General features: G+C 44.5%; 1 protein-coding gene across 1 annotated transcript; it reads left to right on the top strand.

Moving 5' to 3' along the window:
• Positions 1-2,034: 2,034 nt before the first annotated feature.
• Positions 2,035-12,974, top strand: gdf7 (growth differentiation factor 7). Its single transcript, XM_080192229.1, has 2 exons — positions 2,035-2,353; positions 12,073-12,974. The coding sequence occupies exons 1-2, from the start codon at positions 2,035-2,037 to the stop codon at positions 12,972-12,974; spliced, it is 1,221 nt and encodes a 406-aa protein (XP_080048355.1).
• Positions 12,975-13,441: the final 467 nt, after the last annotated feature.

The following is a 13,441-nucleotide window of genomic DNA, read 5'->3' as shown; positions in this document are numbered from 1 at the left end:
AATACATTGCTGTAATATCCATTTGTGTCTTACTCGTTGAAAAAGCTCTCGATTGGTGTGCAGGCACTTTGAAGTGTAGCACTGAGACCGACATGAAAGTGAACGGCTTCACGAATTGACAAGCGTGAGTCTGTGGGCGGCTAGATTTCACTCCGACAATTCAGAGAATGTATTTGTTTTAACTTTCCACCTTTTATCCTGATGGTTCAATACACCATACATTTACTCTGAAGGAGTTCAAGGCGGGTGCTCTCCCAACTGCATCAATCCCACTCAGTGCATTTTCTAATCGCCCTCTTTGTGCTTATTGTGTTGTTTGTTTCTCAGGAATTTCGCTCTTGACCTGTTAGGTGCAATGCTTTTGTGGATCAGCGTGTTTCCCTGAAAGGAACGATATTGGCCAAGCACTTTTACAACAGCGTACCCTCACGGGAGTTCTGTGAAAGCCCAGACAAGCAGAATTTCCATAGAGCTTGTTTCATTTTTTTCCCAGAATTACACACAGCAGCTTCATGTTTTCTCCGTATTAAACACAGAGGTGACGAATCGGTGAGACAGAGGAGTTAAAGTTCTGTGTAAAACATCTCTTACCTGATCAGTATTGATTTGGATATATCACATGTCTTACAGTGGGAATAACAGCGATGTGACATAATTTGCATTGATTTCCAAACATGTCTATCCCGTTGTGATAGAAAAAAAAGTTTTTTTGGGGGGCGGGGTGGAGATGGGAGTAATATCTAATCCTCAAATGTCCAGAAGCAGCTGGTGGGTAAACAGTGAAAACTGAGCAGGCATGAGGGGGGGGTGGGAGAGGGGGTGCGGGGGAGAGGGTCTGGTGAGCTGCAGATAACCGGACCTCCTCCTCTTTAATTGTCAAATGAAAGCCATAACTCACAGGAACGGCAGCTTCCCGTATATCAACCACTTGTCCCCCTTACAGAATCTCACCTTTCCCAATGTAACAATCGAAAATCTCTTTTCCATCTAACAGCGCCTTTGGGCGGAAAGGTTTCATACAAAAGCACGCGTGAGGATCAGCAGGGCCGGCTTCGCTGGGCACGGCGATCGCTTTGAGCTCGGATTCTATCCCGCAGCAGCCCCGCCGCCAGTTCTCCTTGGGCGTGCGGGGGAGACAGCAGCGCAGTCAGGAGGAGACACTCAAGGTTGTTCTCACTTCTCACTCGCTCACTCACTCCGCCAGAGCATGGGAGGAAAGGGAGGGGGGGTGTTAAAAATCCTAACATACAAAGTAGTGTCTGATGGTGGGGTAAGAATGCCCCCCCACCCCCACTCTACCATCAGCAAATCGAAATGCAAATCGAAATATATGTATATATATATCTGTTCACTGAGACAGAACAACTGAAAAGGGAATAAAGGAATGCATGCCATGTCCATGACAATAATAAGTCTCACACTGGCGTTTCAAACACAGCAGATTCACAACATCAGAGTTTGGAGTACACGTTTTTGAGAGACACTACTAACAACCCCTACAAGGTGTTCCAAGATGTTACAACGCAGTGTCAATAATGCACCAAAAACTACAATTCCAGCGTTTCAATTTCATATAATGCAAATCCAGAAACCACCCAGTGAGGACAAGGGGTCGACATTAAATGAGTCAAATGGGGGAGGGGGGGGAACGCCGTCGTTATGTTTGGAGTGCAGAATAATGATTGGGATTACATGCTTGTCTTTGGGCCATTTGTGAAGTAATGCTACCCCAGGAGTTAAATCCCGGGCTTTCTGAACCCAAAGTTGTTTAAAAGTTTTTTTTAAATAAAGTTTTGCTGGGATAAAGTTTGAGCCAATCAGATTCGCAGTGGGATCGCCCTGCTCCGCGGATGGCTGTGGTTTTGCTGCAGTTTCAGCAGCTCTCTCTCTCTCTCTGTGTAATGTAACCAAGTCTGCCATCCGGGGCGAAGGTGAGTTGAGTGTGTGTGCAAGCTCCATCGAAGGCCATCTGCAGGCGCGCTCAGCCACCGGCTCCAACTCCCTCCCCGATCGTGGGCCATAAACCCTCCCAGTATGGACATACCGAAGGCTGCAGCCCTTGTGTGGTGTACCCTGTGCTGCTGCTGGGATTTTCTTGCTGTCCTTGAAGCTGCTACGCTGGGATCTCGGCAGGATTCCTCTGCTCAGGATGCTCCCGTCCCCTCATCATCCCTGGACAGGGAGCATCAGCAGACCCCCAGGCACCATCGCACCCACACGGTGGTGCCGCATGAGTACATGCTGTCACTTTACAGGATCCTGTCGGAGAGTGAAAGGAAAGGGCTCAACAACAGTCTGGTCCGTGCCCGAACCCGTGCCAACATGGTCACCAGCTTCGTGGACCAAGGAAATGGTGGGTAATGATGGGGCATTGCGTTAGACAACAGAAAACTCGCCGTTTAGCTGACAATGCGCTTTTAACAGTAAAGACACTCAGTGGCGCGAATACAAGTATACACTGTTCCCATCCTCCAGCAGTAATTCCTCTGATTTCAGTTCTACCCAATTCTCTTAAACCAACGATCAGCGCTAATGACATATCTATATATTTCGATATAGGAATACAGACAGGGACAGAACTCATTAACCTGAATTCAAATAGGCTGCGTGCTAAATCTACAACCGGGATAGGTTTGGAGGATGAGAGGTGGATCCAAAATTACTGTAAGAATTCTGAAAATGTTCTTGCCAGAAGCGTTTTTGCAGTTAAAGCCGCAGAACGAATGACTGAAGCAACGGGTTGTCGGAACAAGCATTTGCTAAAAATCCTATTTTGTAGCGCTTTGCAATGTAAGTGGCAGGAGTGAGTTTGACTGTGCTCGGAGCGCTAGCCGCTCTAGGTTAGGTTTACGGATGTGCGTTCGCTGATGTTCAGCAGGGTCGGAATAGCCACAGCATCGGGTCACTAAGCAAGCCCAAATCATACACAGGCCCAGTAAAGTTCCCGGGGTCCGCACTTCATCATATACATGATCTGGACAGTGGATTTCAGTTGCGTACATGTTAATTTCTGGGTATATGAAAGGCTGCAGTGAAGCTCTCAGATAGCACTCCAGATATGATCTGTGGAGCACTATGCGGGCGACGCGGTGAGCATAAACGGACATGCAGACTCAGTGCAGATTACAGAAAGGTGGACCCCTTGGAACATTCAATGACTTTAAAACAAACACGGCACATGTTTCCGGTTTAATGTTGGAAATTACACCAGTCCCACAAAACCGCTCAGATCTGCTGAAGTCACCATTCAAAGCCTTTCAACTGAATTGTTTTTAAAAATGCATGTTGGGGCGGCGACATTAATTTTGAGAAGGATGTGGCCCTATATTGAATGAAGCGCATAAAATAATGGTGTTTGAGGCAGAAGGTAGAGTTGAAGATGTGGAGGATTGTGTTTAAGTGGACAGCGGTTATATTTCATGGCATTGCACCTACTTCGCTTGTATTAAATAACAGCAGAACATGCTGGAAATACAAAAAGGCGGTGGGGGGCGGGGGGAGAGGGGGAGGCGGTTGTTAAAGTTTGGAGTATGGTTCCAAAAGCTGATGATGTTGTGCCGTCTATCTCTATCTGTAGACAGTCTCGTTTCGCCGGTGTGTTAAGAGTTGCCAGGAATAAAACTGCCGAATTGCATGAAATTTAACTGGGTACCACCTGGGTCTTATTAATCTCTGCTGGGGTACCGTTAGAACATGCAGCAATGATTTCAGCAATGACTAATTTCAGAAGGAAATACTGTTTTATTATATTCTTCGGTGGAAGCTCGTTCCCGCTACTTAAGGGATAAATGATGGATCCGTGAAGAAATAAAGACACTTGTTAATGTCCAAGGTAGCTGCTGCGCCACCTAAAATCCCGTTCCGATTACTCTGCTGAAAATCGCCAGTAAAATGAAATAGGACTCGATTACTCCAGGTGCCATGTGGAGTTGTGTGCCTAGCTTCGAAAGGATAATTAATATTTCTGTTAGAGACACGGCCCTTAAAAAGGTGAGTGAATGATGTTTGGATGCAGTTGGAAAGGCAGCACACACATATATATGTATATATATACGTATATATATAGGCTGTCATATGTATAGGCTGTCATTAATATAATATATATAATTTAACTGTTTCTTACAACAAAGTCCAAGGAAATGTGCGTATCATGTAGGAATGGTTTTGCTCAGAAGAAAACAAATAAAAGAGGCAGAACAATGATTTCTACTTTGCTGGGACTTTGGGTTATCATAATAATCCACACTCTTGTCTTTAAGAGATGGAAGTATTGCCGTATTATCGCCTTCTCCACACACGACTTCATCCGGTGAAATATCAGATCTGGCGAGCTTACGTGCTATATAAACAGTAACTACACACTCTCACTAATGTACTGGCTGAGACACCTTGATGTTTCAATGCAGTATTGCCTAGCAGTGTGGCAACAGTTACATCAGTTCTTGGGAATTAGGTAGGACTGAATCCCAGGGAAATTTAAGGCTGGCCAACTTGACACCGCTGTTTAAAGGAATGGCGACGTTGCTGCAGCTCCGTCAGTGTTGGTCCTGAGCTAAGCAGCCGCAAGTAACAGTCCCAGGAATCAAAGGCGGGGGCGGGGGGTGGGGGTGGAATGCTTGCAATATTGATTTTTTAAAAATACACGTGACTTGTTCAGAATGGAAGCTTTCAACTAAGAGTTTATTTACGTGTGAGTTTTGAAGATTGTTGATTAACGGCATTTGGCTATAACATCAAGTTTGTTGACTTTTCTAACCGAGGGCAGTCACATTTAACAGTGGCTGTCATTGCAATGTCTAAACACCAATGCCGGAACATTCCTAAAGTGTTTGACCATGTCAGATTCAAGTATGAATTGTTTCATTAAAAGGAGGTGTTTTGGCAAGCGTTCGTTCAGTGGGCTGAACACTAATGCGGCAGTTTCGGGCGTCTGAGAGTTCCGACCCGCGAGTAGAAAGAGCGGAGAATCCGCTCCCATTCGGAAGCTCGGCAGTAAATCAAAGCTGTGGTTTCTGCATGTCTGAGTGTATATCCTATACACTTTGCAAGTCTCCATATAACGTTTGGATAGATGTTAGATTTCCAGACATTTGCTGCCGCTCCCCGCACCCCCTCCTCCCCAATTAGTTTTAGTGGCCTAGGCACGAATGCATCGAACAGAAGCAATTCGCGGCAGATTCTCACCAAGTTTTGTTGTTATTTGTCCTTTTTTATTTCATTCCATTTAGTCAGGGGCCCTATATCCAGATTCATATTTTCTCCCGCTACTTTGCGAATTAGCCCAGATGTAAAAATTCTCTTATGTAGTTCATACCATTGGTTACCCTGCACTTATCTTGTAGACCTATATTGGAAATATACTACAAATTAAGAAAGGGATAACATCAATTTATCAAGACCTCATGGCGTCCAAAAGTGCTTCACAGACAATTGCGTAGTTAGTGAACGAGTTGTGACTGTTGTAATGTAGGAATGATTTCAGACAGCGTATTTGTTGAGCATTGGATAACTCAGTGCAGTAACACCAGTGAGTGTGACAATAAAAGGGCTGTAACTCCTAACAAGTGCAGAGCACCTCTCAAAGAGCTTTATTACATTTAGATCCTCTTGAAGAGATCCGTGTCTTTTAAGCACGACGTTTTTTAAAAATAGACTGTATATCTGGAAATCGATTAGTACGGTCAGTAATTAATTAATCTGGAAATTGATTAATACTGTTGGATAAAGATATTCCATGCGAAAGCATTAACAGGAGGCACTGCGTTCAATAAGCATATTAGGGCACACCGTGAGAACCGCAACTTCATCAGCAATACTGCGGGACAGGCATGTATCGGTACTAATGTATCATTATTAGGGATGTAAAGACCGCGGGACAAATGCCTCCCATTCACACACCGTCTGATCTCACGTCACCTTGCAAAGCATATCTTACGTCTTGACGAAATGGACAGGGACTTAAACGTTCTCATGATTATGCGAAGAGCTTGTGTTGTTAAGCGGCTGTATTCAGCCACACAAAGCTCGGGCAACTTATTCGCGATATTTATTTAAACATGGCCCTGTTTAGTATGTGATGACCTCGCTGATCATCAGAATTCACACACAGGATAATTTGTGCATTTCATGTTTCAATCACGTGCTGGCACCCGATGATCAGACTTGTTAAAAAAGAGTAGTGAATCTGCTGAGTGTATTTTTTTGTGTATCGGATTGCTAGTGATATGAAATGATCGGTTAGGCATTTTTGCAGTTTAAATCCGCACAGCGTGCGAGTGCAGCATTGATTTCAGATTAAACCTCAGGAACAGCTTCAGTTTACAATACATGGTTACTCGGTGTAAGGCCCGATGGCACATTAGATAGCTATTTGAACCCATCCCACGCAGCCTCCACATCCACATTTTTGTGTTCGTAATTTCATTACTACAGACTTGAAGACTTGGATTCGATGTCCCTGATTCGGATCTTTAACAAGTCCTTGTTTAGCATAATTATTCAGATTTCAGCTGCAAATCGCTATCCCGGAGCTGGTTTCCAAGTTATTGCGGACAAATACCTGACAGCTGCAGACTACCGCTTTAACAATCCAGCTATCATTCTGATCCAGATTAATGCAGCAGAGGGTTGCTGGGACTGTTAAATATCTACAAGAATTATATTGTACCCATAGTTCTTCAAACAAAATGTGCCTTAATTAAAGATCCAGCAAACTCTTGAATCCAGTGCATGATCTTGCGTTATACCAATTCAGTTTCCTTCCCCAGTCAAGTATTGCTGAAATGAGGTTACGGGAGGGACATCCCGAGGTGACCCTAGCAAGGAATGATTTGCATTCAAATAATAGACTATGATATGAGAAATCGAGACTATTGGGGACCTGACCCAGTCATTGACTTGTATGAGTTGTATGTTTTTTTCTCTGTCTGTAATTTATTATTCACCGTTCCCACAAAAGTCGGACGACTAATAGCAGCAGGCAAAGATACCCAGGTAACCTTTTCTGGGTTGTATCTTAGTCAATTATCATCTTTGTCAAAATGTGTTTCGAATGTGATTCACAGGAGGCAAAAGGCTAAGGTGCAATTCGCATTTCAGCCCGGTGTTTAGCGGCGAAGAACGTCCCAGTGACCACCACTGTGCTTTCCATCTCTTTACAACAGCAATGAACGCGCCCTGAACTCAAACTCTATGAAAAGTTTCCCCTTACAGCTGCTGTGCAGACCAGTGAGGGGAGAATGAATGGAATCAAGGCTTTATCTCGGATCGAGAAGTGACGGTCTTTTTCCTTGAATGAATAAAGGGGTGGGCGGGAGATTACTAAACCATATTCTCCCTAAAACCAGAAACAATAGGTTAGCGATACTGATAAATATAGAGTGCGGCACCGCTTGGACAAATTGCGACGAATATATGGCTAACCATTCATCATTCCTCACCTTTTTAATATGGCTGAAATGTACAGCCTCTTTCGTTTGCGAAAACATGTGTTTTTTTGTTGGATGCTGAACTACCCGCAGACAGCCTCGGAAATAAACTGACCCTCCCAAATACACTGAAACGCTACAGATGTTAGCATACGGTTGTTTGCCTCGGCACTCAATGCAGCATCACTTCAATGAAATAGCAGCGAAAAGCTTTAAGTGCTGGAAATCTGAAATTAAAAGAAAATATGTTGCAGGGGAAGTTCCCAGCAGATCATTCAGCGTCTGAAATGACAAAACACGCTGTACTGGTCCCTTGTCGCCTGAAACCTCAATCTAATCAGCTTTCTTGGCAATTCTCTGTTTTTGTTGCAGTTTGCTTTCTGTCCCAGTGAAAAATTAGGCCTGAACAGTGACCCGATAATCCACTGGAACAAACGAGAATGTTATAAAAATACACCTCAACGCTTTACATCTATAGGAGTTTGAAAGTGGACACTTCTCCCCGCAGTCTTTATTACAAAGAAAATATATGCTCCCAACCCGCATTCTTTCATCTTGGACGAAAACTGAATGTTCCAACATTAGGGAAATGCAAACGTTCCCTCCTGCGCTATCCAATATTGGGAAGAAGTGTCACTTCTACCTACACTTTCTAATCTTAGAACAAATGAGATTTTCCGGCGCTCGGGGCGGCACGGTGTCACAGTGCACGTTCTTCCCGTGTCTGCGTGGGTTTCCTCCGGGTGCTCCGGTTTCCTCCCACAGTCCAAAAACCTGCTGGTTCGGTGCGTTGACCATGCTAAATTCTCCCTCAGTGTACCCGAACAGGCGCCAGAGTGTGGGGACGAGGGGCAGTTCACAAGTAACTTCATTGCAGTGTTAATGTAAACCTCGCTTGTGACTAATAAATAAAATTAAATATAGAAAATAGGCGCGATTGCTCTTCCAAGCCCAACAGTGAAAAGAACAACAGTTCAGTGGGGCAGCGGCGGGAGGCCCTGTGCATAAGCCGAGCTTCCCTTGGTGAGCCATCCATAGATGTAACTGTGACAGTGTAACTCTAGTCTGTTTTGCTGCCTGTAGCACTGGGCTGAGGCCCTGCCGATAATGTAATTCAATAATTGAAATGTATTATAATATTGAAGTCCCTGTGCTGAGATTTACAATGAGTATTAAAGTTAATTTATTTATTAGTCACATGTAAGGCTTAAATTAACACTGCAATGAAGTTACTGTGAAATTCCCCTAGTCACCACATTTCGGGTCAATGCAGCTAACGAGCACGTCTTTCAGACTATGGGACGAAACCAGCATACCCGAAGGAAACCCACGCAGACGTGGGGAGAATGTATAAACTCCACACAGACAGTGACCTAAACCGGGAATGGAACCCAGGTTTCTGGCGCTTTGAGGCAGCATGCTAACCACTGTGCCAATTCAGTATTCAGTAAGAAGAGGAAAATAAGTGTGTCAGGGCTCGCAAACATTCTAGGTGATTGCGGATGAGTTTCCACTCTCAACACTAGGGCAGTGTAACCGAGCCTAACCTCAGCCGCTGTGAGATTGTAAAACTGACAGCTACTTGCGGTGATGCGGGTCGAAACAAGTCTTCTTGGTTTTGGACGGTGGTAAACCGATCAATTGGTCTGTGCAATGGAACCAGACCTCTTCCTTCTGGCAACAGCATTTTTTGGCCGGACTCTGTTGAAATCCGTTAGAATAACCAACAGTTAATATCCACCCCCCACCCCCACCACCACCCCCCACCCCACCCCCACCCCCCCCCCCCCCAACACACATTCGCCCACCCCCTTACAAAAAAAGGTTCACGGTGATGTTCTGGGATCCAATGTATTAATGCGACAACAGGGCATCACTCAGTTGCTTGGTTCTAAGCTCTGGGATATTTGCGCCAAGATGCAGCAATTGTTTCACTTGCATGTGTACCATTTTCTGTCTATATCTCATTGTATTGTGTTCAGAAATACTACAAATTTGCAGACTACGAGACTGTGCAGCCTCGGATTAGAAACAGGTTGAAAAAAGTAACAAACGAGTAAGGTATAAGATTGGGCGGAATAATTAATTAATTTAGAAGTGAATGGAAATACTCGTCTTAAAATGCTTCTTGCGCAGTAACAGCAGTTCCGTCGCTACCGCTAATGTGTACCATCTGTATATTTAACATTGGTAAACAAATCATTTTAAGGATTTTCCTGAAAAAAAGCCTATATTGTATACAGTGTGCACTGAAGGGCGTGCGGACGAATTTAGTTACTTCAATTTACTACTTCCTCAAGAAATGCAATAAATCGCTGTTCAATAACACAGTTCCTTATCATTAAGAAACATAGGTCTTAATCCCAGCATGAATTTTAGAATATATTTTGTTTACCTGTGTGCACCTCATATTTTGTCATAATTTTAGAAATATTACTTAAGTGAACACAATGCTCACTAAAATAATTACACATTGGTGCTTAGCAGAATTATAGCGACCAAAATGAAACCAACCCATGCGTTCAGTGAGCTGATCTTTTAGGGGGTTAAAATAACACTCGGCTTCGGCACTCTTGTGTTAGCCTGGAGAAATGAAAGTGGGACGCCACCCTATCACGCCAATGATCCATGCTAGATGTTATACCTGTGTTGAAATTGGACAAGGACAGGTCAGGACAGCTTTGTGATGCCCCCTTGGCCCAATAGTTTATCCAAACGCAAGCCTATAGCTTTTGCATCAATAATAGCCAGTTGTGTGAAGTTGTGATGAGTGACCTAGGAATTAGTAAATGTCTTCAGAAGAAAGCGGCGAAGTAGAAAATCCGTAAGGAAAATGAATGTATTGGAACAGTAATGGAAAACTAGACAGTTGCAATGATGAAATGTTTAATGCACAGATTTACAATTATGGACACTCATGCTCTCTGTTGGCAATGTGGTGATGAACTTCCATGTCAGGCACATCATGCCACTTACTAAATATTCTTTCTGAGAATGGGGGTGATGCTGGCAAGGCTCCGTCCATTGCCCCATTCATTCCTCTTGGCTTTGAGAATGTAATTTATTTGAACGTCTGCAGCTGATATGCTATTAGTAGTTGTCAGGCAGTGAATTCCAAGATGTGAATGTACCTTTGCTGGAGAAATAGCAAAATCGGTCCATGTAACATGTGACTTAAAGGAGAACTTGGAGGTAATGTTATTATTGTTCTTGTCCTTCTCAATGGCGGAGATGACAGACAAGGGAGGTGTTCTCAAATGAATTCCTGCCACACATCCTATGGACCCTACATACTGCAGCCATGGTGTGCGCTGGAGATGCGGGAGGTGAGTGTTGTGTTTAAGGATAAGAGTGACAAGCCAGGCGCTCTGTCTGGATCGTTTCAAACTTCTTGAGTGCCGTTCTAGCAGCACACAAGCAGGCAACGGGTACTGGTGCATAATCCTCCTGACTCTTGCCTTATTCTTGTCGCTGTAGTGTTAGTATTGCTGATCCAGGAAGGTTTTACTTGTGTAGTGTTCTGAATTCGGTGGTGTCACTAAAGGTCAGGGCATGCACTGTTAATCTCTGTGACTCCGCTGCTGTGTGTGTTCATACTGTTTATCTGAACTACATCTCTCCTGTGCAATATGTAAAATTTTCAATGTTCTAGAACAGGGTTTGCTGTGTTTGCATTCTTCGAACATTTAATTTAACTAGGGTAAGTTCACAGTGCAGATTTGACATCTTGTACGTGGTCTCCTGACCAGATCAGGCCCGATCGTGGCGTTGTGTGAAGTGGAAGCTGCTTTCGAACACAACCATATCTTTATTTTTATATTGTCATATCTGAATAGGATGCGCGGAGAGACTAGAACTCGGGCACGGTTTAAAATAGGGGGTCTTCCATCTAAGGCGGACATTTCCCCATTCAGAGAGCCTTGTGTTTGTGAAACTATCTTCCCGAGACAGCGGCGGAGACAGGGTCACTGGATATTATTAAGTCCCAGTGAGATAGATTTTTGACTAACAAGGAAATCGGAGGATATCGGGGAAAGATTACGATGTGGAGTTAGGGCCTTTGTCAAACCGGCTAGGATCTTACGGAATTGCGGAAAATTTAAAGGGCCTAATGGCCCACTCCTAATTCGTATGTATCAATGTCTAAGAATGTAAAGGCGCATTCTCACAGAGCTGATGAATCTTGCAAACAGGTGCCAAGGGTAGAAACTGCATCAAACCATTGTCTCATTGATTGGGGGGTAAGGAGGGAGGAGTCTCTAACTGAAATGTCCAGTAAAATATCCAAGATTAATATGCAACAGGTAGGGATTAACAATTGAAAAGAGAAAAGATCTGGAACCGTCTCCGGACGAAAATAAAGTTTCAAAAAGCCACCCCAATTGGATGGATCCCTATATAATGTATTTGCCTCAACAAATAATAGCGAGCATTATTTTAAAAATCATCACCGTTCCCATTGCACAACCATTACAAGTGTGGGGAACGATCTTTGACTTGTATGTTTGCCATCATGATCGACCGAATTACAGTTCAGTCTTGCTTTGGTCTCCACTGTTTATTGCCTTCATTTTCCCTTCACTTCACTTTTTCCTCAATTGCTTCCTTCACGACCTTTGCTCAGTTCCATCTCTTTTTTTTCCAGACGGAACCTCCACCGGGAAGAGGCAGAGATATCTATTCGATGTATCCAAGCTGCCATACACCGAGGAGCTGGTGGGAGGCGAGCTGAGGATTTTTAGGAATGTTCCGGTTACCCTGCAAGCGGCGCTGTCGGAGGCCGGCAGCCTCTATCGGATTGTGTTATATTCCTGCCAAGAACTGGGAGATCAGCCCCCGAAACGACTCGATTCGCGGACAGTGGATATCCTGGACGCCGATTCATCTAACTGGCAAGTGTTCGACGTGTGGGATTTACTGAAAAACCACATCACTGCGAGCCTGCTGTGTTTGGATGTGGAAATTATTTCCGATTACTCCCAGGAGGCTTTAGATCCCAGACTGTTGGGATTTAATCGCTCTGATCTCCAGCCTCAGGAAAAAGCCCTTCTGGTGGTGTTCAGTAACACGAGGAAAAGGGAAAACCTCTTCCGGGAGATCAGAGATAAGATCAAATCACTGGGTGGATCGGATTCACTACAAACCAGCAGTGAACCCAATGTCAAGCGCCGAAGGAAAAGGAGAACTGCCTTTTCGAGCCGACCCAGCAGAGGCAGCGGGAAAAAAGGCAGGTCGAGATGCAGCCGGAAACCTCTTCATGTTAACTTCAAGGAGCTGGGCTGGGATGACTGGATCATTGCGCCTTTAGATTACGAGGCGTACCATTGTGAAGGGATCTGCGATTTCCCGCTCAGATCCCACCTCGAACCCACTAACCATGCCATCATACAAACGTTGATGAATTCCATGGACCCGGAGTCCACGCCCCCCAGCTGCTGTGTCCCCTCCAAACTCAGCCCTATTAGCATTTTGTACATAGACTCGGGCAACAATGTGGTTTATAAACAGTACGAAGACATGGTGGTGGAATCGTGTGGATGCAGGTAGCACCTTGCCATTGGGAGGCCAGAGGCCGGCTCCCCGAAGCTGATTTGCCGTGAAGTTAAGTACTGCAGCGGGTTGTTAAATGCTGACAAAGGCGCCAATTGTCCCTAAAGTGCTGGGAGGCAGGCTCGCCTTTGGTCAAAGGGAACGGCGACTTTCTGAGTTTTGAGGGGCCTGACCCGTACAGTGAAGGACAGCAGTCTTATGTCTCACCATTTCGTGAATTGGATTATGAGCCCCGTACAGACACACACACGCACACACAGATATGGTTAATTTGAAATCAGGCGAAAGACTGATCCCAAGGTACCAGTTCATGCTCACTGATTTTAAAAGCAATACTCCAGGGACGGGTGATGACAGGTTGGGAAGTTCACTTAAACGTAAAATCCACTCCATCTGCTATTTTTGTAGCGTGAGTTAGCACCCACATTCAGTCATTATTTGCAATTTGATCACTAAATAGCCCC

The sequence above is a fragment of the Carcharhinus amblyrhynchos genome, chromosome 7 (assembly GCF_965287045.1).
Source record: "Carcharhinus amblyrhynchos chromosome 7, sCarAmb.v2.hapA, whole genome shotgun sequence".
Classification (NCBI taxonomy): domain Eukaryota; kingdom Metazoa; phylum Chordata; class Chondrichthyes; order Carcharhiniformes; family Carcharhinidae; genus Carcharhinus; species Carcharhinus amblyrhynchos.
This window is presented reverse-complemented; position numbering and strand designations above follow the sequence as displayed.

Coding starts and splice junctions, on each gene's coding strand:
- gdf7 (XM_080192229.1), top strand. CDS start 2,035: ATGGACATACCGAAGGCTGCAGCCCTTGTGTGGTGTACCCTGTGCTGC. Junction 2,354..12,072: donor CTTCGTGGACCAAGGAAATG/GTGGGTAATGAT, acceptor TTTTTTTTCCAG/ACGGAACCTCCACCGGGAAG.